Below are 21,746 nucleotides of genomic sequence, written 5' to 3' on the forward strand. Positions count from 1 at the left end.
AATCTTGTCCTATAGGAACGATAATGTCATGTTTGATGGCTAACTCAAGCTTTTCATCCAGAAGACCACAGAAGGAAAAATCAACCTAGGAGTTTTGATAAGATGAAAGTGGTGCATCAGAGAAGGGGTTTTTTTAAAGATATTTTTCAAAGTTAATCTTGATTTTGGAACATTCCATTTCTTCTTCTTAAATATGGTACCTCAACACCTAAGGCAAAATCTGACTCACAGTGGGACTTCCTGAATAAATTCAACAAGCATGTTGAACACTTAATTATTATTGTGATTTTCAATTTAGACAGCTCAAGTTTACTTGAAGAGGTACTGTACTATTAGCAGTAAGAGCCATGAACCTGGACTTTGTCAGTTCGAATCTTTATTCTGATATATGACCCTGAAAAAATTACTCAACTTCTTTATACAATATAACCAGATGGGAACAAAAATAGTGATTACTTTTCAGGATTTTTGTGAGGACTAAATTAATTAATATATTTAACATGCTCTCAACTGTGTCTTGAATTGTATAATTGTTCAGAAAAACAAGTATTGCTGTTATTAATACTGCTATTGGGATTTTGAAATTTAATTTCAGCATATGTGTGGTTTATACAAACAAAAAAATACAAGTCATTATATCACGTGATGCTCCTGAAAATTAACTATTTCTATTGGCAGCCTGGTTGCTGCTAGGCAAATTATATGCTAAGAAAATTATTTCTATGAATTTCCCTCAGCTTTGCTCCTTTGTTCCCAGTCTTCTCGCCCAAGGTATAACATGCTTTCTCATGCATCCCCAGTTTTGTCAACCCAGATACCTTACATTGTCCCTTGGATTCACAGAATTCTCACTGCATCTTCATCTGTACCAGACAACCTGAGCTCCTCCTCTTCTGTGTGCTGCTCCTTTCTGGAACTGTGTCCTCTGCACCTGAAGCACCAGCTTACCATTTCCTACTTTGTTAATGACCCCAGCTTTGGATTCCTATTATTGTTCTACTATGTATATCCTAACTCTGAGCGTCAAAAGTTGAAATTGTAAATCATTTGATCTTCTTGATTCCCTTTATAATTTAAGATTTTTTTTTTTTTTTTGTCTTGGGGTAGGGGTAGTGTCACTTCTACAACTGCTTTCTTGAATACTGCCAAATCTTATAACTCTTCCCCAGATCTTCTCTAAACAAAATCATCCACTTTTCCCTTGTGCTCTAAAGTGATGCTTATGGCTCTGTTAACCATCAGTTTCACTTGACTCTCAGCTGTCTTTCGTTGAAGAGGGACCATGGATTACACATCCAACACAGAATCCAGCACTACCTTGCACAGTGTGTGTGATCAATAAATTAGGGTGAAATTTTATTCTTTTGCTGCTTAGGCTTATATTCTTCTATTGACCAGTTCTCATAAATTCTCTATTCATCCAGTTCAGACTTTTATTTCTTATAATCTTTAAATTTATTTTATCCCCTAGGTCTTGTTTGAACTTGTTCTAAGTTTTTAATCTTCTGAGTTTGCTTATTTCTTCAAAGCAAATCCCACAGTTCTTCACTTTGGTTTCAACTGTCAATAACCTCAATTTGCTTGCCCTCCTTTCTGTCTGTTGTGACTTAAAATTGGCTCAGTGTAAAACCTGTATCATCTACACCTTTCCTTATAAAATCTCAGGAGGAAATTCCAGATCATGACAGTTTCTGCCACATGAAAATGTGCTCTGCAGGGACCCTGTTGTATGTCCCTGGCTAGTTCCCTACTGTTCTTTCTTTGACCAGGTGCTGGAACTCAGTTTTACCCTCTTAACATTGTCAGTGAATCTCACTTTCTAATGTGTAAGAAAAATTAAAGCTGTTACCTGGGCAACCACAATGTGTTGTATAAACTTTTATGCTATGCTTTCATAAGGTAGATTACTTATTTTTCATATAGGCTCAAATGGCTTTATCAGATCCACTTTGTTTTTTAATTTAATGCTTAAAACACTCCTTTTCCCTTTTCAGTGTTCCTAGGTAATGGTCAGTAAAAATCTAAAAAAATAAATAATAATAAAAAAAAGACTTTGTATAAAACAATTCTCTTTTTAATATGCTGGTTTGAATGAATGGTTTTATAATTTATCTCCTTTATATTTTTCCTCATATTAGCAAGGCATTAAAATCATCAGAAAAATTCTGATAATTTATTGATTTTCTTTAGACTTTCCCCTTACCTTAGCTATTGAAGTGCCTGTAAATCTACCCAGAAACTCCCCCTAGCTCAAGAAGAATTAGGCTTTTATTTATACCAGCTAATGGTCAGTTGTAGTGAAGAGATGATTGACGTCCCCAGTAAATCTTTAACCTTGCACCTGTGGCCCAGCACACAATTATTTCTAGCTGAGTGCCACACTGGCTGTCTATGGCACTCAGTGTCTCCTTTGGATTGACAAGATTGCAGAAGTCAAACCTACTTGAAAATGCTTGGTCATTAGTGTCTTCCGATCATCTTCAATCTGCCGAAACTTGGCCTTCAGGCCTTTCATTTGAGTTTCCATTTTTAAAACATATTGGAAATCTCTCTGAGTTCTCAAGTTTAAGACTTCAATAGACTGTGACATATTCTGAACCTGTTGAACAAAAATATTGGTGTACATTATTGTCTGTTTGTAATTATATACAATCACTACCCAACTACCCCAAACAACATTAACCTAAAGAACTGGAAGTGTCAAGTTCATAATGGTGTTTCCACATGTCAAATTTTCAGAAAGACCATCCTCCATGAAAAAGAATTCAAAGAATCCAGTAAGAGAAAATTATAACTAGAAAGTATGTAAAAAAATGCATATTTTTGCATTAGAAATGACTGAATATAAATAAGTATTTAATATATTAGAAAATAAATTTTAAAATTGAATTGTGGTTTTTATAAGCTTTTAACAGCCCAACCTAATATATTGAAAATAAGTTGTTTCTGGCTAGATGCAGTGGCACATGATTTTAATCCCAGTGATTTGGGAGGCTGAGGCAAGAGGATCACAAGTTACAAGCCAGCCTCAGCAACTTAGGCCCTAAGCCACTTAGTAAGATCCTGTCTTAAAATAAATAAATAAATAAATAAATAAATAAATAAATAAATAAATAAATAGAAAGAACTGAGGATTTGGCTCAGTGTTAGTTAAGTGCCCCTGGGTTCAATCCCCAGTACCAAAATAAATAAATAAATAAATAAAAGGTGTTTCTGTATTAATTCTGACTTCTTAAATATCAGAGATGCTTAGCAATTATGGATGGTACTCAAGTTTCTAATAGACCTTAAATGCAGTCATTCCAGTACAATTACTTCTGATGGATCTGAAGTACTTCCAGGGGTGAGACTGAATTGACCTGACAATTGGTAGCAGTCCTGGACACCTTCTAAATTGGTTAGCATACTGCTTAAGGGACCTGGAAAATAGCAACCACATCAATTGCTTGGTGGACAAGTAGTAAATGCATGATAATCTGATGGCACCATCTCGGGTTCAAGGAGTTCCGGGTTCTAGAGAAGTAGAAATAGGTGAACCACAAAGCATGCAGAAGTGAGGAGGGAGAAAGGCTGCCCTAATTTTAGTAGCAGCAAAAACCTGAAAACAAAGGAAAAGCTTCAAACCTTAGGAAGCTATAAAGTGAATTGAGAAATAGAAAATGGATGAGCTATATTATAAAGAATACAGTAGGTCTCTACACACATCTTACTCAAGAGCATCATCTTCAGAACTACAACTTTGGCATCACCTGGGAGCACGACCTATATGCAGAACCTTGAGGCCTATCCTAGAGCTACTGAGTTAGAATCTGCATTTTCTCAAATTCCCAAGTGCATCTCTAAAGCTTGAGAAGCACTGCTCACTACTCATCCCAGAGGCATTTCCATGAGAAAAGCAAAAGTACAGATCTTCACATAATTTGATCCATTTATTCTAAATTGAATAGGCGTATAAAAGAAAATAGGCTATATAAGGAAAAAAATCATAAAGAAACATATAGACGGATTAGAAGAAAATATGTTAGGTTATTAATATTAATTATTTGGGGAAAGGAAAGACAATAAATACAAAGAACTCTGGTTACACATATATGTACATAATACAGATATAAGTCCATTGCCATAGAATTATAGGTTTTATCTGCAAAAATGAATATATGAAATTATGGGCACAAAAAATGAGATAAAATTTTAAGCAATTTTTACTTTGTTTCATATATTTGTATGTGGATTCACTTATTTTTTAATGAATATGCATTATTTAATCAGTAAAATGTGATTTTTTTGGAAGAAATATGTGAATTTCAAGTGAGTGAGTTTTTCAGAGACATATTTTTGCCATTAGATATAGTTGCAAAGCTCAGTGCACCAGCCTGCTATAAAAAGGCCCTGGTTGATCCATTTCCTTACAACCACTATGGTTAGGAAAAGCAGTGAACTCTGTGCCTTGCCCTGTCTGGGTTCTTCCACTTTTCTATATCAGACAAGTCAATTTTCCCTCTCTCTCTCATCTGCTGTCTCGATTCATGGTCTTGCCCTATATGAATCCTGTCTCTTCAGGACATATCACAGTCTGGCTTATATTAAAACTGTGTAATGTGAGTCTGGGACCCGGCCAAGAAAGTGGCTCTTGCTCCGTGGTCCCCTGAGGTTAGAAGCTGTGTTTTACCCATATCTTTTACTTCCAAGATGTTTCACACAACCAGAGACAGAATAAAAGTGCTCAATAAATATCTATTGAGCAAAACTAATTTGGGTTTTCCATGGTAATAATGGGTAATTAGGATCTTCATATTTTAAGGAGAGTCCCCCAGTCCCCCCGGATCCCACCACTGGTTAGGGTACAGCAGTATCTTAAACTACAAAATCACTCGTCATTCACTGTAATTCTTACATTCAGAAAGCTTCATTTTTTTTTTTTCTTTTAGTGCAGCACAAAATTACTGAGACAACAGTGAAAGCATGGCAACCCCTTCACGGATAAATGTAGTGCTTTTAAAGTAATTTTCTAACTTCATTTATGGTTAAGCATGAATAAAGGAAAGCCATTTGTGGTAAGGAAACCGACTACCCATTTAAATACGACGTTTGTCTGTGAAGATACCCATCATTAGTATAGCTCACATCCTCCTAAGAATTCTGTATACTTAGGCAGAGTACATGCAATTAGAAAATGATGGACAGAGAAGGTTTCCTGAATACGGTTCAAATAGCCTGTCTTTTATTTTACCTCAAGCTCACCTTATCAAGTTAATTTTCAATTTAATTTGTGTGGTGAGAAAAATGCATGGAGAGAGTTTTTATTGAAACTTGATTGTAACTTTTGGTACTGCACAATCATGTATAAGAGCTACATTTGGGACAGAGGTTAGAGATGAAACTGTCTAGTTGAACCATATTTGGTTGTCTTTGCCTTTTCCTGTGGGCTGTACCCAGGATTAGTTTCCTACTGGTTATGAAGACCCACTGAGCATTAATTTTCTGATGACACAGGACACTAGATTCCCATTGGTCCACCTGTAGAAAGGAGACTGGTCTGCTGGGTTTCCTTTTCATTTGCTAGTCTCTGAAGTTGTTTTGTATTAACTGTCTGTACATGTCTCTATAATTACACCTTCTATACAAAGTTTGGCAAACCCATTGAGCCTTTCACAGATAATTCTTTTGAAATCTTGATTCTTTGTATAAATAAAATATCTGAAGCTTTTCTGAACTTAAATGCAAATTAACTAACATTTTTACTCTAATTCATAATTAGCACCGAGGCCACTTGAAAAAAAAAATACTCTGTGGATCAATATATTTGGAAAGCCTTAAGTTAAGAATAACAAGTCTTTTGATTGTGGAACTTCACAGAAACTTTATTGTTAAATCATGTTTTGGAAATCTTCAAGGTGAAGTGTAATATTCAGTGGTTTTATTGGTGAGGGTGTTGCCAACATCCTATTCCAAAATTCACACTTTTGGAAATACTGACAGAGATAAGCAAGACATCTTCAACTTTACAGACATCTTCAACTTCACAGAGAAAATTCATCACTAATGAATATTTTTTAAGTGAAAAATTTTGGTCCTGGCATATTAAGAACTGAAATATCATGAAATTAATATTCAGTAATATACATGATGCTTGACAGGGCATCACTTAAATAAGTATGTAGACCACCAGCAGCATTCTGGGTGCTGCTAAGAAAATGAAACCCATCAAAAAACAAACAAACAAACAAACAAACAAAGCAGTTTCCTGGTTGAGTTTTTAACCTCAAAAAGCACTAGTTTCCTATTTTACAAACTTAAAAAATAATTACCTTTTCTGTAAAAAGTAAATGAAGTAGATCAACGTATAGTCTAAAACATAACAATAATGGTAACTATTACTATTAACATTAATCTGTTAATCAAAATTCCCTTTTGTTGACTAAATCCATCTTGTTGGTTAATGGTTGAACAGGCTCCTTAAAGGTCATGCTCTTGGCCATAAATGAAAAAGAGAGTTCAGCAAAGGACTGGCTCAGTCGGAAAAATAATATTCTTTTCAGACATTTTTGGATCATAGCAGCGAACAAGTGCTCTGTCCCTTCTGCAGGCTATTGTAGGATAGTGCACACAATTAAGTACTCCTCTTTTGACATAACACTTACCTTATGGTAAATTCAATCAATCTAGCTTGTGGTGACTTTGATTTTGTCAATCAATTTTATTTTAATTAATTAATTTCTGTCATTAAGTATTGATAAAGTGAAGACATAAGTATCATTAAGTTATTGATGAGTGAAGCAATGATCTAGAATTTCTTTAAAACTTTCAAATGGACTACTTATTAGATGGCATGATTACATTAATTTTCATGACTGTTTTCAACCAAACTCCCACTCCTGCTCTCTTGTCTTATTCATCCTTCACTAATTTCTAATTCTGTCATATCTCTGAAATACATTTCACTTTGGACCTGTAGAGAGAATTATTCACTTTCCAACATTCATACTGTATTTGAAAATTTTCAATGGATTTTTTAAGAAATGTTTGAGTCTATGTGTGACTATGTACATGCAGTGCTGTAGTGAATGACAGTAATACGTAAGATGCTGAGAAACATTTTCTTAGGCACCATAACTTTCTCAGCATAGTTGATGTAGAAAGAAGATATTTCTGCCACACACTACAGTGCATGCATGCAAACCCAGTGACTCAGAAGGCTGAGGTAAGAAGATTGAGAGCCTGAGGCCAGTTTGGTAAGATCCTGTTAGGTAAGATCCTGTCTCAAAAAATAAAAAGGGCTGGATGTGTGACTACATGGTAGAACCCATGGTTCGATCCCCAGTATTGAGAGGGGGCTTGCTTGAAAGGGGAAAAAAAAAAAAAAAAAAACAACGAATTTCTGTGTAGAAGGAAAGATTGGGATAGACTATCAGTAATTTGAGTGGAAGTTTAATTTAATAGAAAAGCAAAGTTAGATTTGAGATGAAATCGTTTTCTAACATTATTTCCTGGCTACCCAAGCAAAATAAAATATAATACTCAATTTTTTTTCATAGGAAAAAAGAAAGTCAAGATTGAAAAACAATATCCCCAAATAATCGTCATTTATTTGTCATGACTTCTAACCAGTAAGAGGCACATTCGCTAGGTATTCATTTCAACAAAAATGACATGTTCTTGTCTGGGGACAGATACTGAAGGAGCAGGGAGAATGGGATCTTGTCCATAAAGGAGGCTTGAGAGGACAGAGCCAATAGGTGATGTTAGCTTCAAATTCAAGGGAAGGGGAAACAAACCAGGCTTTGTGTGAAAAACATGAAAAAAGTCTTCTTAAAATCTTAGAACATTGGTAGAGTTTGAAATGATGTACACAGAGCTAGCTCATCATCACTGCGTGGCAGGTGGAAGAAAGTTACTGTACCTTGCCTTGAAGTAATGAAGCCTTATTTGTACACTATTAAGCTAGATGTGTTCCTCCCCCCTCCCCAGCTTCTCTTAATTTTATGTCAAAACAGTTCCTATTCAATGCCATAAATGTGTGCATGACCATGGAAATGATATTGCAGTGAACTGGTGAGCGTGATATCCTCTAAAACACATATTACCTAATCTATCTTAGTATCCCTGATGATATTTGAAATTCAAACATGTTGTCATCCTTGCCTCATTCTGACCACCCCAGCTGTCCTACTATATTCAGAGACCAGCACAGTGAAAGTCTGAATGGGGATAATTGAAAGAACCATTCATTGGGTTTTTCTCTCCCTAACTAAACATAAATAACCTTTCATGAGCTGACTTTTATCTGTAAAAGAGAATAAATCAAGGGCATTCTGCATTTGATTGTTATGGATCCGGTTTAAGTAAATTATGGAGAGAATGGTATTGAATGAAATTGAAGAGCTTAATGTTCAAAGGAATGACTTAGAGAATGATGATAAATACTCGGAATTATTCATTATCTCTCCAGATAGCTTGCATATTGCATTCCATTATTTTAACTTCCTCGCAAGATTGTTAATGGAATCCCAAAGTATGAGCTCAAAGAGTCTAGTGTGATCCTGAGAGTTAAGGCTGAATTTCTGACAGTGATAAGACTTCCTGCTGCTTTTTTAAAAACCCCCCTTTAAAGAGAGACTTACAGGATATCAAGACATCATGGTAGAAAGCCTGTCTTATGAATGAGAGGTTCGGAATGGTAAAAAGTTATAGAAATAGAACAGTGTAGAAGGAAGCTTGAGATAACCCTTTCAAAGAGCAGAAAAAGCTGATTTGAAACGACAAAAAAATCAGAAGGATCTTCCTCACCATTTTCCTTTTCAAAGAATGGTAGATTTTAATTAAAATATGCATAGGGGACAGAGGACACCTACCTTTTCCAGGAGCTGGCGGAGTTGCCGGCTTTTGGCATCCCGGGAACATAGATTTTGCTCTGGAGCAACCACTGTACAAATGCACCGCCCATCGGGATCCTGCGCTGAGCTGTACACTTGCCACCCTTCTTTGGGACTAATCTGAGTCTGAGAAAACCAATAGCAAACACACAAAACACAGACTACTGTTAAAGGATAAAGAGAAAGTGGGTTTGCAGCATCTTAAGCAAAACGTTTGTTTTGAAGACGTTTGTGTTTTCATCCTCTAAAGACAAGAGATTAAGCAATGTACACACACACACACACACACACACACACGCAATGCAGCCTCATTCAGTTATATCTTCCTTATCCATTTTAAAAGGACTGTCTTCTTCAGTTTCCATATTATTACAGATCTCCCACCATTTCCTAATGCCTTTTGTCATATTTTGACATTTTAATGAAACTTTAGAAACATCTCTAATCACTTACTCATGTATGACTTGTCTTTCTACACTAGATCTGGTAGCTCAGCCTTCTCAATAGTAAATGGCAATTCCTAATGCATTTCTTTCTGATTATTATTAATAAATGACATTCTGAAACAAAGCCCTGTTTTAAGGAACTTCTCACACATTAAAGACCTGATTATTGATAAAGTGGGAAAGATATCACATGATGACATAGGGTAAAATAAATCAACACCATTTTGCAAAGATCTCAGAGGGTTTAGAGAGGTTTTTTTCTTTCTTTTTTTAAATTTTCCTTTTGTTTCTTTTGCTGGGCAGAGTCTTCCAAGTTAATCTTCTAATAACTTTACGCAGTTATCATCTTGCCTCTCTAGCCTAAAGCAGTAGCATTCCCATTCTATTGCAGTGTGCCTCCTACTCATGTTGTCATTTAACCTCCTGCCCAGTCCAACAGGACACTCCACAGTGGCCAGACTAGTCTGAGCATGAAGTTTAAGCTTCCATGACCCCTCATGTCTTTGTGTGACGTTGCTTATGTTGTTCCTCCTATTTGGAATCTTCCCTTGTGAACCAGGAATTTATTCAGCCCTCGGGTTTCCACCCATTTTGAAGAATTGTCTGTGCTATTCCTTGGGCACTTAAATGTATATTTTACAGTATTGTTATTTGCCTTTCACCTGCCTCTGAACAGGTATTAGAAATGTGAATATTTTCTATCGACCCAATATATACTCCATCAAGTACAAAAATAGCTGTCTTTACTTTTTGTCTAATTATTTATCAAGAATATCAGAAGAGCCAAATAATGTAAATATCAGGCATGGTTACGAATTACCCAACCTCAAGTATTTTGTTACCACAACAGAAACCAGACTAAGACACTAAGTATGCAGCCATCCAGAAACATTAATATCAATAATAACTATAAATTAGTTCATACTGATGATCATTTTTTCTAACTAAAGATTTGCCTAACATAATTAAGCCTAATTCCAAATTAAAACTCCAGTAGTTTAAGCAATGTACTGAAGTTATACTTTAAAAGAAACATTTAGGTTCATTTAGAATTAAAAACAATTTTTAATTTTTAAACATCCATGGAAAGAAAAGAAAATGGAATACTGGTTACTAAAGGATATTTACTAGTGACAGGGTTCTATATTTTTAATCTCAGCTACTTGGGAGGCTGAGGCAGGAGGATCACAGGTTCAATGCTGGCCTGAGTAAAATTAGTAAGATCTTATCTCAAAATGAAATAAAAAGGGCTGGAGGTGTAGAATGCTCAGTGGTAGAGAGTTCATGTGCAACTCCCTTCCTTTAATCCCTGGTACTCCTTCCTCCCAAAGAGACCACCAGTGAACCTATTTTCATTATGTCACTGGAAGAAAGTCATAATGACTGTATTTGAAATTGTGTAATCTGAAAGTATCTGTATTAACAAATTTGAAGATTTATTTTTGTAGTTGCTCTTAATTTTCTGCTAATAGTTTCTTTCATTAAGCTGGGAATATGGCTCTGTGGGAAAGCACTTGCCTAGCATGGGTGAGTCCCTGGGTTCTATTCCCAGCACTATAAAACATAAATGAAGTCTATAAGAGGATGTGCATAGGTTCCATGCAAATATCATATTTTTTAAAAAATTCCTAGCATTGTACCACATAAGTTATTATAGATGCCCTGGTGCAGGACTCATTTCTGTAACTGCTGGGAGTGACTCATTTCTCAGTTACTCAGTCTTTGGGGATTCCCTTGGCTGAAGAATGCTGTATCATCCAAGGTCAGGCTGCTTTCTGGGGACAGCTCATTTCCATTCAGACCAAGAAGCAGTCAAATCAGCAAGAAATATTATTACTCCCATTTCACAGAAAATGCAATAAGTTAATTTTCCTGAGAACACACAGTCTGCATGTGGTGGCAGTAGGATGTGAAGCCAGGTGGCACATTCCAGAGAGGCACTATACAAGAGAAATATGATGAGAACCACATGTGTCACTGAAAATTTTCCAGTAACTACATTTTAAAAAATCAAAAGAAACAAGTGAAACAGTAACAGTAACATATTTTAACTCAGTAACATATTTTAACTCAAGTGATCCAAAATGTCATGATTTTAACATGTAATTTTATAAAAATTGTTCATGAGATAATTCATATTCTCTTTTTTTTAAAAAAAATATTGTAATAAGTCTTTCAACTGAGTGCATATCTTACACTTATGGTACATCTCAATTTGACTTGGCCACTTCTCAGGGTTCTATAGTGATAGCCACATGTGGCCTCCTTTATGGACAGTATATCTCCAGAGTCCTGCTTTTAATTCCTATGTATACATTCATATAAACAATATGGGGGAATATGGGGGAAGCCCTAAACTAAAAACTCAAGAAACTCACAAAGATATCATAATCTTTGTCCTTGATCTATTATGAAAAGCCAATATTGCCTGACCTATCTTATTAGTCTCCTCTGACTTCTTTATATTTAGTTCCTAGAAGTCTCCTATGCTGCCTTTTATTCCCAAGAGGTCAGACTCATTAACATAACCTCTTTTTTAATATCCTACTCACCATTTTTTCCCCTTAGCATTTTTTGCCTGAACTTCCAGTTAGAATAGAAAGATATTCTTAGAATTAAATAGTGTTAGAATTAGATAAGATCTTAAAAAAACCATTGGATTATTCTTTTTGTGTTACAGAAGAAGTCCAGAGATTATCTCCAGATAGAAGCACATTAGCAGAGTAGTTTCAATGATACAATTAAAGGTTTGACCTGACTACCTGGGCAGAGACCCTGTGAGTTTCTCCTAGCATTGGATACAAACCTCAAATATGTCATAAAATTAAGGCTTGTCACTAGAATAAATTTAGCTTTTGGATAAAGGGCAGGGGCCATCCAATTATAATATTAAAATATTTTAAAAGCAGTGCAAACACTGACTGTTAAGCCCAGCAGCATTAATATTGACATGCACTTGCCAAGGGTTTGGCTAACTTGGTGGAGCTTATCCTTACAGGGTTGGGTGTCAGTTGCTCTCTGGAATGAGGCTAGAGGGAAAGGTGAATAACGTTTGATGTTCATTTAGCTTCCTACCTGAAGTATCAGCTTAATAAAAGTGGAGTCTTATGACTTGTTTGTACTTCCAATTGTCTTCTTGTAAGAATCATTGAAAAGAGACATGACCTTCTCTACTCCAGTTAGTTTGAAGCTGAACTATAAAAAGTTACCTTTTTGGCAAGAAAAAGGTAACTTGAAAGAGGAAAAATCTAATTTAAAAGACAAGTTCCTGACAGTCCTGTGGATTTTGATAGAGACCTCTATGTTGAGGTCAGCAATAAATAGAGGAAGCTTTATGAACATTTTGAACGCTCTGTTTTAGGTCACCCATGCTGACATTACAAAAAGAAGCAAAATAAAATCAAGACCTCAGATGGAAGGACGTACTTAGATGTTCTTTGGATACGTATGAGAAAAGATCTGCTCCAATTTTAACATATGAGAGCAATTATTCAAGGGTAAATAAAACTCACGTAATAGTGAGATTGAAATTTTTGTAAATCTAACCATTTTGGGCAATTCATGCTTATTATTGCCTTAAATATCTTAATACCCCTGAGGACTAGTTGATGTTATCCTGCCCATTTTACTGCTGAAGAAACTGTAACATAGAGACAGGAAGAAATTTTCTTAAGGTCATAAATTAGTAGTCAGCAAAACAGGGGTTTGTGTTTTTATACAGTCTGAAATGCTAGATGAAGTCTAACCCCCATAATGGACCACCAATAATTTCAATTCACCTTAACTTATGATAACATAGACCCTTAGACCAATTTCAATACTATTGTGAAGCTCAGTACTTGAAGGGTGCATATAGTTTATTACTACCTACAGCATTACCAATCACAGTGATTACTGATGCAGCACTGTTTGAAATTTTTGTGTTAATTAGAAGAACTAAATGAACTATTTAGCAGTTTTTAATATTACAAAACTCATGAAATATTTAAGAATGTTCTAAATAGGAGAAGTAAAATGATAATTTTAACAATTGTATTTCAAGTCCATATGTTTTGCTTGTAATTTAATTACAAAGCTCTGCTTCATAAATCTAAAACAACCATGAGAGAGTTCTTCCAAAATTTCAGGGGGTTCATATCAGAGAAGAAGGTCCTGCCAGGCATTGGGGTGCATGCCTATAATCCCAGCAATTTGTGAAGCTGAGGTGGGAGAATCTCAAGTTCAAGGCCAGCCTCAACAATTTAGTGAGAACCTGTCTCAAAAAATAAGAAGGGCTAGGGATGTGGCTCAGTGTGAAGCACCCACCAGTTCAATCCTCTGTATGAGTGTGTGATCTTGAGGCCTAAGAGGTAAAAGTAAAAAGTAAATCAAGGGCTGGGGATGTGGCTCAAGTGGTAGTGCGCGCTCCCCTGCCATGTGCGGGGCACTGGGTTTGATCCTCGTGCACCACATAAAAATAAATTAAAGATGTTGTGTCCACCAGAAACTAAAAAAAAAAAAAAAAAAAAAATTCTCTCTAAAAAAAAAAAAAAGTAAATCAAATATCCTGCATTTCAATAATTTTGTCCTACATTCCTTCTCATATATTAGTCTCATTTCTTTTGAGCCAACTACTCTTAGTAATATCTTGTTTCACTCACAAGGAAACTGAAACTAAAAAATTTTGAGTATTTTTATTTGTTTATTTATTTACTTTTGTCCTGTTACTGACATATATGAGACTTATATCAGTTTCTCCAACTTTCAGCCCAGAGCAACCAAGCTCTGCACCCTGTGCAGATAACTTCACCCATGGCCATAATCAGGGCTTTAGTTAAGACAGATCCCTCTACAGTTGATGGAGGTGAAGCCCCCAGTGGGACACAGGGTCAAGTGAGTGCTAGAAGGGTTCTTGTCTCACCCAAAGAATGGAGTATGCAGATGCCTGAGGGTAAGAGTTTAATAGCAGATTTATTAGAAGCTAGGAAAACTGCCACAGCGTGAGAGGAGTCCCAAAGAGGGTACTGTTGATAGTTCTCTGTCTAGAAGTTTTTATACTGTTTTGATGAGGAACTACTCTTTCATTGAGAGCCCCCTTGATTGTTCTCTTTCTCTGACTCAATTAAAAGTGTACAATCTTAATTTCTTACTCCCCTAATGGGATGATTTAATATGCTTGTTAACCTGAGTTTCTTCTGTACTTGTTCCTTAAGACAAAAGAATTGCTTGGGTTCAAAACAACTCTTTGAGGTTGACTAATGTTACAGTAGTAGTTAAGGAAGCCTAGGCAACAACAATGCATGGGTGTCCAAGCCTGAGTGAGGCCTTCCAGGCAGGCAGTTAGAAACAAACAAACAAAAACACAAGCTGTAGCCTAGGGTTTTAATCTGGGGTGGTGGTCCTGCTTCACTAGGCAGGGAGAGGATATTATCCAGTGTGGAAGCAAGTGACTCTCATCACCCCTAGAGGAACAGAGTCCTTACTCTAACTGCTCAGCAAGAGGCAACTAGATATTCTGTAAAAGATTCTATAATAACTTTCCAGGCCTACATGGAGGGGCAAGCAAAGAGATAAATTCTGAACCTTGGAACAGAAAAGAAAAAACAAAATCAACTGGTTGAATACTGTTAGATTTCATCTTTTATCCTGAGTTTTTGGATATTTCACAAAATTTGAACTGAAGCAAGAGGGAATAAGGGATCAAGCTATCAAAAGTGGTGTACAGGGCTGGGACTGTGGCTCAGTGGTAGAGTGCTTGCCTAGCATGTGTGAGGCACTGGGTTCTAGTCTCAGCACCACATAAAAATAAATAGATAAATAAATAAATAAATAAAGGTCCATCAATGACTAAAAAAAAATTATTAAAAAAAGTGTTGTTATAAGGTGGGAGAAATAATCCAAAAGAAACCCAATTATTAAAACCTACTTGAGCCGGGTACAGTGATGCACGCCTGTAATCTCAGTGGTTTAGGAGGCTTGAGACAGGAGAATCCCAAGTTCAAAGCCAGACTTAGCAACTTCTAGGCACTAAGCAATTCAGTGAGACCCTGTCTCTAAATAAAATACAAAATAGAGCTGGGGATGTGGCTCAGAGGTTGAGTACCCTGAGTTCAATCACCTATACGAGAAAAAAAAAACAAAAACTACTTGATTTAGAGAGGAGATGCCTAATTAATGAAAACCCCTTATAAGCTTTCTGTCTGAGGGAACATTTAGTCTCAGAGCAAAATGTGGCTTAGCATGCCAATTGTTGGGTATGTGGGAGACTCCCCGCTAAAGTTAAGTTTCTGACTCCCAAGAACATCACTTAATCCCTTAACCCTCCCTCTCCTCTCCAAAGGGAGCCAAATTCAAAAATTTTCTTGACCTGTCATCTCACCTTTCCTGAGTCACCCTGCCAATCAGCACCGGCCATGTCGCTTACACAACCCTTCTTAAGCCAAAGCTTGTAAACTCAAGCTCTCTGCCCTCCTCCTCTCTTCCTCTCTGCCCTTCTTTCTCTCCTCTCTCTGCTCTCTTTCTCTTTCTCTCTGCTCTCTTCCTCTCCCTCTCTGCCCTCCTCCTCTCCTCTCTCTGCCTCTCCTTTTCTTCCTCTTTGGGCAGCTCCCAATAAAATCTCTTGGTTGAATCTTCATCTGGGGTGAGTCATTCACCTTTCACCTATGGCTTCAGTTGTAGAGAGAAGTGAGAAAAGGAATTAGAGAGAGGTTGAAAGATCACACTAAAGAACACTGTGTTCTGGAGGATGTGTTAATAACGATGTCACTGCACAGCAATTTTCTTGCCATTACTCATAAGAATACTTGGGACTAAAATAAATGAATATACCTCACTAAAGACCTCTGGACTTTAAGGATGAAAAAACAAATGAAAGACATTAAATTTAGGTTGTTCATCTCTGCTTATCCCCAGAAATCACAGTGAACTTCCCCTATATGTGTTTGTCTTCCCACTTGCCTACCCATTATTAGGATTTCACTGTGCATAGGCAGTCACTTCCACAGGTGGAGAGCTAAGGAGTGTGATCCGGACTTCTTTCTAATTTTCCCTTTTTGGCCCTGCTTCTGCTTCAGGCATTTAAAGATAAGTCTTTCCTCTCATCCTTTGAATGATTCATGTATAAAAAGGCAATTTATCACATTTTCTGTAGCTTTCAATATTTTCCTTTCTCTGAACCAACTCCCTATCACAAAGCAGACATCTCCTAATGATTTGGAGAGGAAAAACAGTTGTGTAAAAAACATGAAAGTTGACCAGGTGATCCAAGTTAAACTACTTGGGAAAGCTGGGGCAGCAGGATGACAAGTTCAAGGCCTGCCTAGGCAATTTAGGGAGACCCCCATCTCAAAACAAAATATTAAAAAGAGCAGGGAATGTGGCTCAGTATTAGAGCACTTGCTTAGAATGTGTGAGACCCCCGATTCCATTCCCTTTACCAAAAAACAAACCAAACCCAGAAAAGTGAGACTTTTTTTTTTCACTTAGGACTAAAACAACAGTAGTTAGTTGAAGATAAGAAACTTGAAGGGAAACTCTATTCATTTTACAGATCTTTAAATTGACTAATTCAACAAAGTAGTTATTTATGAGGACAAGCCAGCTAGATGTTTGAAAGTGTAGCAAAACAAATTGCTTCGGCCCACAGGCCCCTAGGTCTTTTCCTACCACAGCAGTAGGCCTGACTGTTTGAGAACAGCTGTGTCTGCCCAGGTCCTCTCTGCTTTAATTGCCCTTCTCCAGGTTCTTCCTGGTGTGGAGTCCACAGCAGGTGGGTTTTCTCAGAAGCTCAGCCTCCAGGGGAAGCTACTCTGCATCTGAGAGAAGCACCAGAGGGAGCCTGAGCCCAAGCAGGAACTTCCTCAGCTCAGACACCAGTTCAGTGGACAGTTTAGAGGGAAAACATAAAAAGCAAAACAAAACAACCACCACCTAAATAATAAAGGAGAAAAACAGTCTCAAACAAGAAAACAAGAAGGGTAAAGGAAGGATTTTAGGATTGGGAGAAAAATAAGATGGAGTTTATCACCTAATAAGAGTTATCACCTATAACTATCTACTGATAACAAACCATCTTGGAATTTTAAAACCTATTTCAGCTTTTGAGACAATCAAATGTACACGTCCATTTCAAAGGCATCTGTCATAAACAAGTTTAAGTGCCATGCAATGATCCAGACTCTATTCTTTGTCAGGTCATTTGAAACAACCATTTTGGGTGGTGGGGTGGGGGGTGAGGGGTGGTGAATTCACTATCCTCCTGCCTCAGCATTTTGAGTAGCTGGGAATAGACAGGTATGTGGCCCCATGCTGAGTTTTGAAACTATCATTTTAAAGAAAGACTGTGTGAATATTTATATCACTCTTTTTCTTTCTTTCTTTTTTTTTTGCCATCAATACATTCCATGAACTGTCAATATAAATTTTAAGACCTATGCATGGTGAATACAAAATTGCAGACTCATCTCTTTCACACCGTTTAAAGTTATATGGTGGGGCAGGAAACTTGAGAAGAGCTGGCTCAGTCCTTTGTAACTACACCTGCAGAGGCAAGAAACTATTCATCCTTTTAAGGGAAGACTCTTGCCAGCCCCCTGCATGGAAACAGTAGTAAGGTGCTTGACGGAACTACTTGAGAGGCAGCGGGAATAACTCCCTGTCCAGAAAACCTCCTTCACTACTCTGCCACAAAGCCCTTTTCTTCTTTATAAATACAAAAACCTTGGGGATGTGTGGGACATGGTTGATTTTGTATCTTTTCCCTGACTCTGTGAGATCAAGGAGATGAGGAAAGCTATTTTAAAGGATAGGAGTGTTAGTGTGTAGGAGAGAGTGAAATCTGGGGACACAGAAAACAATTCAGCCAGCAGGAAGTACCTAGTAGAGGCCAGGAGGGGTAAGGGACAGCAAAGGAGGTGGTGGGAGAGGGAACTACACTGGGCAGGGTTGTAGTCTTACTTATTTATGTGTTTATTTATTTGGTACTGGGGAACAGCACAAAATCCAGACATGCTTTTTTTTACTGAGCTATATCCCCAGTCCTTTTCATTTATTTTGAGCTAGGGTTTCATTAAATTCTGGATAAATTTCTGAGGAGGGTTTCAAATTTGCAATCCTCTTGCTTCAGCCTCCTGAGTTTCTGGGATTATGGTTGAGGGTTAAGGCATCCAGCTCAGGACTACAGACTTGTGACCTAATTCCACACTTGTTTCCGCCATTAACCAGCAGGGTGAAATCTGATTGGTTACTTTACACCTTTTGAGTCAGTTTCCCCACTTGCAGAATGATGAGGTTGGGTTAGATTAATTACGTTTCCAATTAAACTTCCGAAAGCTCTAAGGTTTCAAGGGATTGATTGTGTGGGAAGGAAGCAGATGGTAGAAACCCAGTAAATTCTTCCTCCCACCATCTATTATTTGACCCATGACCTGTTTTACATATTAGACTTTCACTTCAAGTTCCATTGAGAAAATATTTATTCTGCACATATTATCTAAGATTTGTAAAACAAAACAAAACAACAACAAAAAACTCTCTTGATAAAGATAGTGTGAAAATAAGCAGCCCAGATAGTTTCTGAGATCCTTTTCCCCTTTTCCAGCATCATTTTTTTAAAATATTTATTTTTTAGTTGTAGTTGGATACAATACCTTTATTTTATTTATTTATTCTTATGTGGTGCTGAGGTTTGAACCCAGGGCTTGGCATGTGCTAGGCGAGCTCTCTACCACTGAGCCCCAGCCCTAGCCCCCCAGCATCAATGTTTTATGCTCTTAATCTAATACAGATTTGTTCATGTTTTACCATGGAAATTCTAAGGTATAATTGGGAACATATTATTCTTCTGTAAAGTATACCAAAGAGGGGGGAAAAAGGATAAAAAGCTTTTGCAATCTGGTTTCACCATCGCAAAGAATGCATTTTACTGATTTACTATAACTAACCACAGTGAGAACTCTCCTGAATATTTTTTATTGTTGTTGTTTATTTGTTTGTTTGCAAAAGAAGGGAACCCAAAGTAAGAATTGATGTGTTATAATATACATACACTAATTGTAGTGCTTTATGTTTTTCGACCAATGAATTCTCAACCAGAAACTAAAGAAAACTAATTTACTTTAAACTCACAAGGTAAAAGATGTTCTTAAAAAAAAGATCATGTATAATTTTGGAAATTTGATTCTCTTTATTCTACAGCAATAGAAAATAAACAACTTACCATTTATAAACAAAGATATGCATCTCAGAACTAAGGTGTCAAGTTTGTAATATGACTCAGTCATTGGTTTCTTAGTTTAAAATCATATTTCTGAAAGAGTTAATTCAACAACTATCCTCTTGGAAGCAATCAGGTACTTGAAAAAATTGGATCAGTAAATACTAAATGATCTAAATTTCTTTGTGTTACTAATACATGTTGAGAGCATATCATACATTATTTGTAAATGTAAATCTCTTTTACATTCCTGCTTCCAGATCATGTTGTGCAGGTATGGAATTGATTCTCAATAATGGAGTCATGCAGGTACCAAGGGAAATAGAAATGTAAAAAGAAGTCAAAGTGTGCCTCACATTTACTCTTCTGATGCTTTCAGCACTGGGAGAAGCTAGAAAACTATGTAACTAATTAATCTGACTATACTCAGTTAAATACACATTAATTGATAGATAATTATTAGTAGTAACCGCAAACAATTTTTAAAAATGTCTGACTTTTTATGGTTCACTGGAGTAATCCCCATAAAGGTAAAAAAGACTCAAATCCTAATTGTTTCTGTACCTTTTATTTGATAGTAGAGAAATTTTTGTCCAGAATATTCCTTTATTTCTACTTTTAAATGATTATCTGAAAAAACAATAGTTTTTATTCTTCTTTAAAATATCTCACAGTGCTGCTAACCAACCTTACTTCAAACTATCAGAATGGATTTATTGAAATATGGACAGGATTAAAAAGCCATTAATTTTAGATGAATGTACACTATACTAGATAGACTTGTGATATGAAAAGTCTTTATAAAATATTAATCAAAACATGAAGATGTTTTTATCAGTAAGTTTTCTATTCATGTTTCTTGGTTCTCTAAAGTTCTTTTGGCAGGCTTTAAATTGAGGTTTTTCTTCTTTTGCTTTTTTTTTATTATTCATTTATGCTTTAAAACTGTTGGTTTCTCTAGCTGAATTCATTACAAACACTCATAGGCACTGCATTCCAAGGAAAAGCCTGCTGTAGTAAATCTAAATTAGGTAGAAAATACTCTAACATCTCATTCTGTAGGAAAAATTATACAGATTTCACAAGTATTTCAAGAATCAAAATAATAAGGAACAAAACATAATTCTTTAAGAATCCTTCCAAATCTCAAATTAATATAGTTAAACCAAAGCTTTTAATTCTTAAGTATTTAAGGTGTCAGTATTTTCTTTTAGTTTCTCAGGTTTTTCCCCCCCTGGGTGTAATTTTAAAGTGCTCATAAATAAATACCCAAGACTAAAGTTACAATAATAAATATCTTTGAAATCGACCTATGAATAGAGAGCAAAATCTCAACCTTTTCCATTCACAAAATTAATGCACTTACTTCGCAAGATGGCCAAACACCCCCGAGTGACTTACTAAGGTATCTGGTGTCGACAGCCTCGTGGTGTTCAGTCCTACCAAGGACGGAAGGGTTTGGGACATCCAGTTTGAGATCATTGCCATGGTACTAAGCACAGCGCCCAGCTTCAGCAGTGGAGGGCTCATTGCTGTGGAGCTAATGAGTTTTCATAGTGACTGCTAAGATCCCAGCCTGGCTCTGTAGGGAGGTGTGACTGCTGCAGCCACATCTACAGCATGAATAGAGATGACTTCCCCAGCCCTTTTCACCCAGGAAAGCTGACGGAACTCCTTCCCCACCCTCGTGGGAAATGCCCTGCCCTGCTTTTTCTCCCTTATTGGACAATTTGCTGGATCATCAAACAAAATATTCTTGATAGAGCTTCCTAATCATCAGTGCAGAGGTGGGAGGTCAGGGGAAATGTGAGCTGTTCCATCTCCACTGTACTCAGTCACCATCAACAGAGTCCATTTCCTCTGGGGTTTGTTTGAATATAATCAGCTGCTCTTTATCTTTCATAGAAAAAGACACGTCTAAATGGAGGTCTGCCAAAGTACACATTTCAGACACCAAACTTAATATCTACAGATTTCTCTGGATCAGGGGCAACCGGCTTTCAGGAGGAGCATAAAAACAAAGTCTGCAAATAATTTCCAAGATGATCAGATAGTGCAAGTAGGAAATCATTTTTTCAAACAGTAACCTAAAATTAGCATCGTTGCTTTAAAAGTACAGCTGAAGATTGATAGCTGTTGCCTGTGGCAAACATTCCTTTTAGGCACCTTACACCTGAACAGACAGAAAAGGCAGCCTTGGAGAACAACTTTTGTTAAAGAAATTGCATGTTTCAC

General features: G+C 36.6%; 1 protein-coding gene across 3 annotated transcripts in view; it reads right to left on the minus strand.

The window, feature by feature from the left end:
• Olfm3 (olfactomedin 3) overlaps positions 1-21,746 on the minus strand; it is a 204,487-nt gene that overhangs the window by 25,364 nt on the left and 157,377 nt on the right. The window contains exons 1-3 of one of the 3 annotated variants that reach the window (XM_005339695.5): positions 20,913-21,115; positions 8,853-8,999; positions 2,444-2,599 (exon numbers count right to left, since the gene is read on the minus strand). In XM_005339695.5, the coding sequence (XP_005339752.1) occupies positions 2,444-2,599; positions 8,853-8,999; positions 20,913-21,041 (432 nt within the window). In that variant the 5' untranslated portion in view covers positions 21,042-21,115. Of the gene's footprint in view, positions 1-2,443; positions 2,600-8,852; positions 9,000-20,912; positions 21,116-21,746 lie in introns of those variants that run through there. The other 2 variants (XM_005339696.5, XM_078026833.1) reach the window with 2 other exon arrangements.

Source organism: Ictidomys tridecemlineatus, chromosome 11, assembly GCF_052094955.1.
Source record: "Ictidomys tridecemlineatus isolate mIctTri1 chromosome 11, mIctTri1.hap1, whole genome shotgun sequence".
Classification (NCBI taxonomy): domain Eukaryota; kingdom Metazoa; phylum Chordata; class Mammalia; order Rodentia; family Sciuridae; genus Ictidomys; species Ictidomys tridecemlineatus.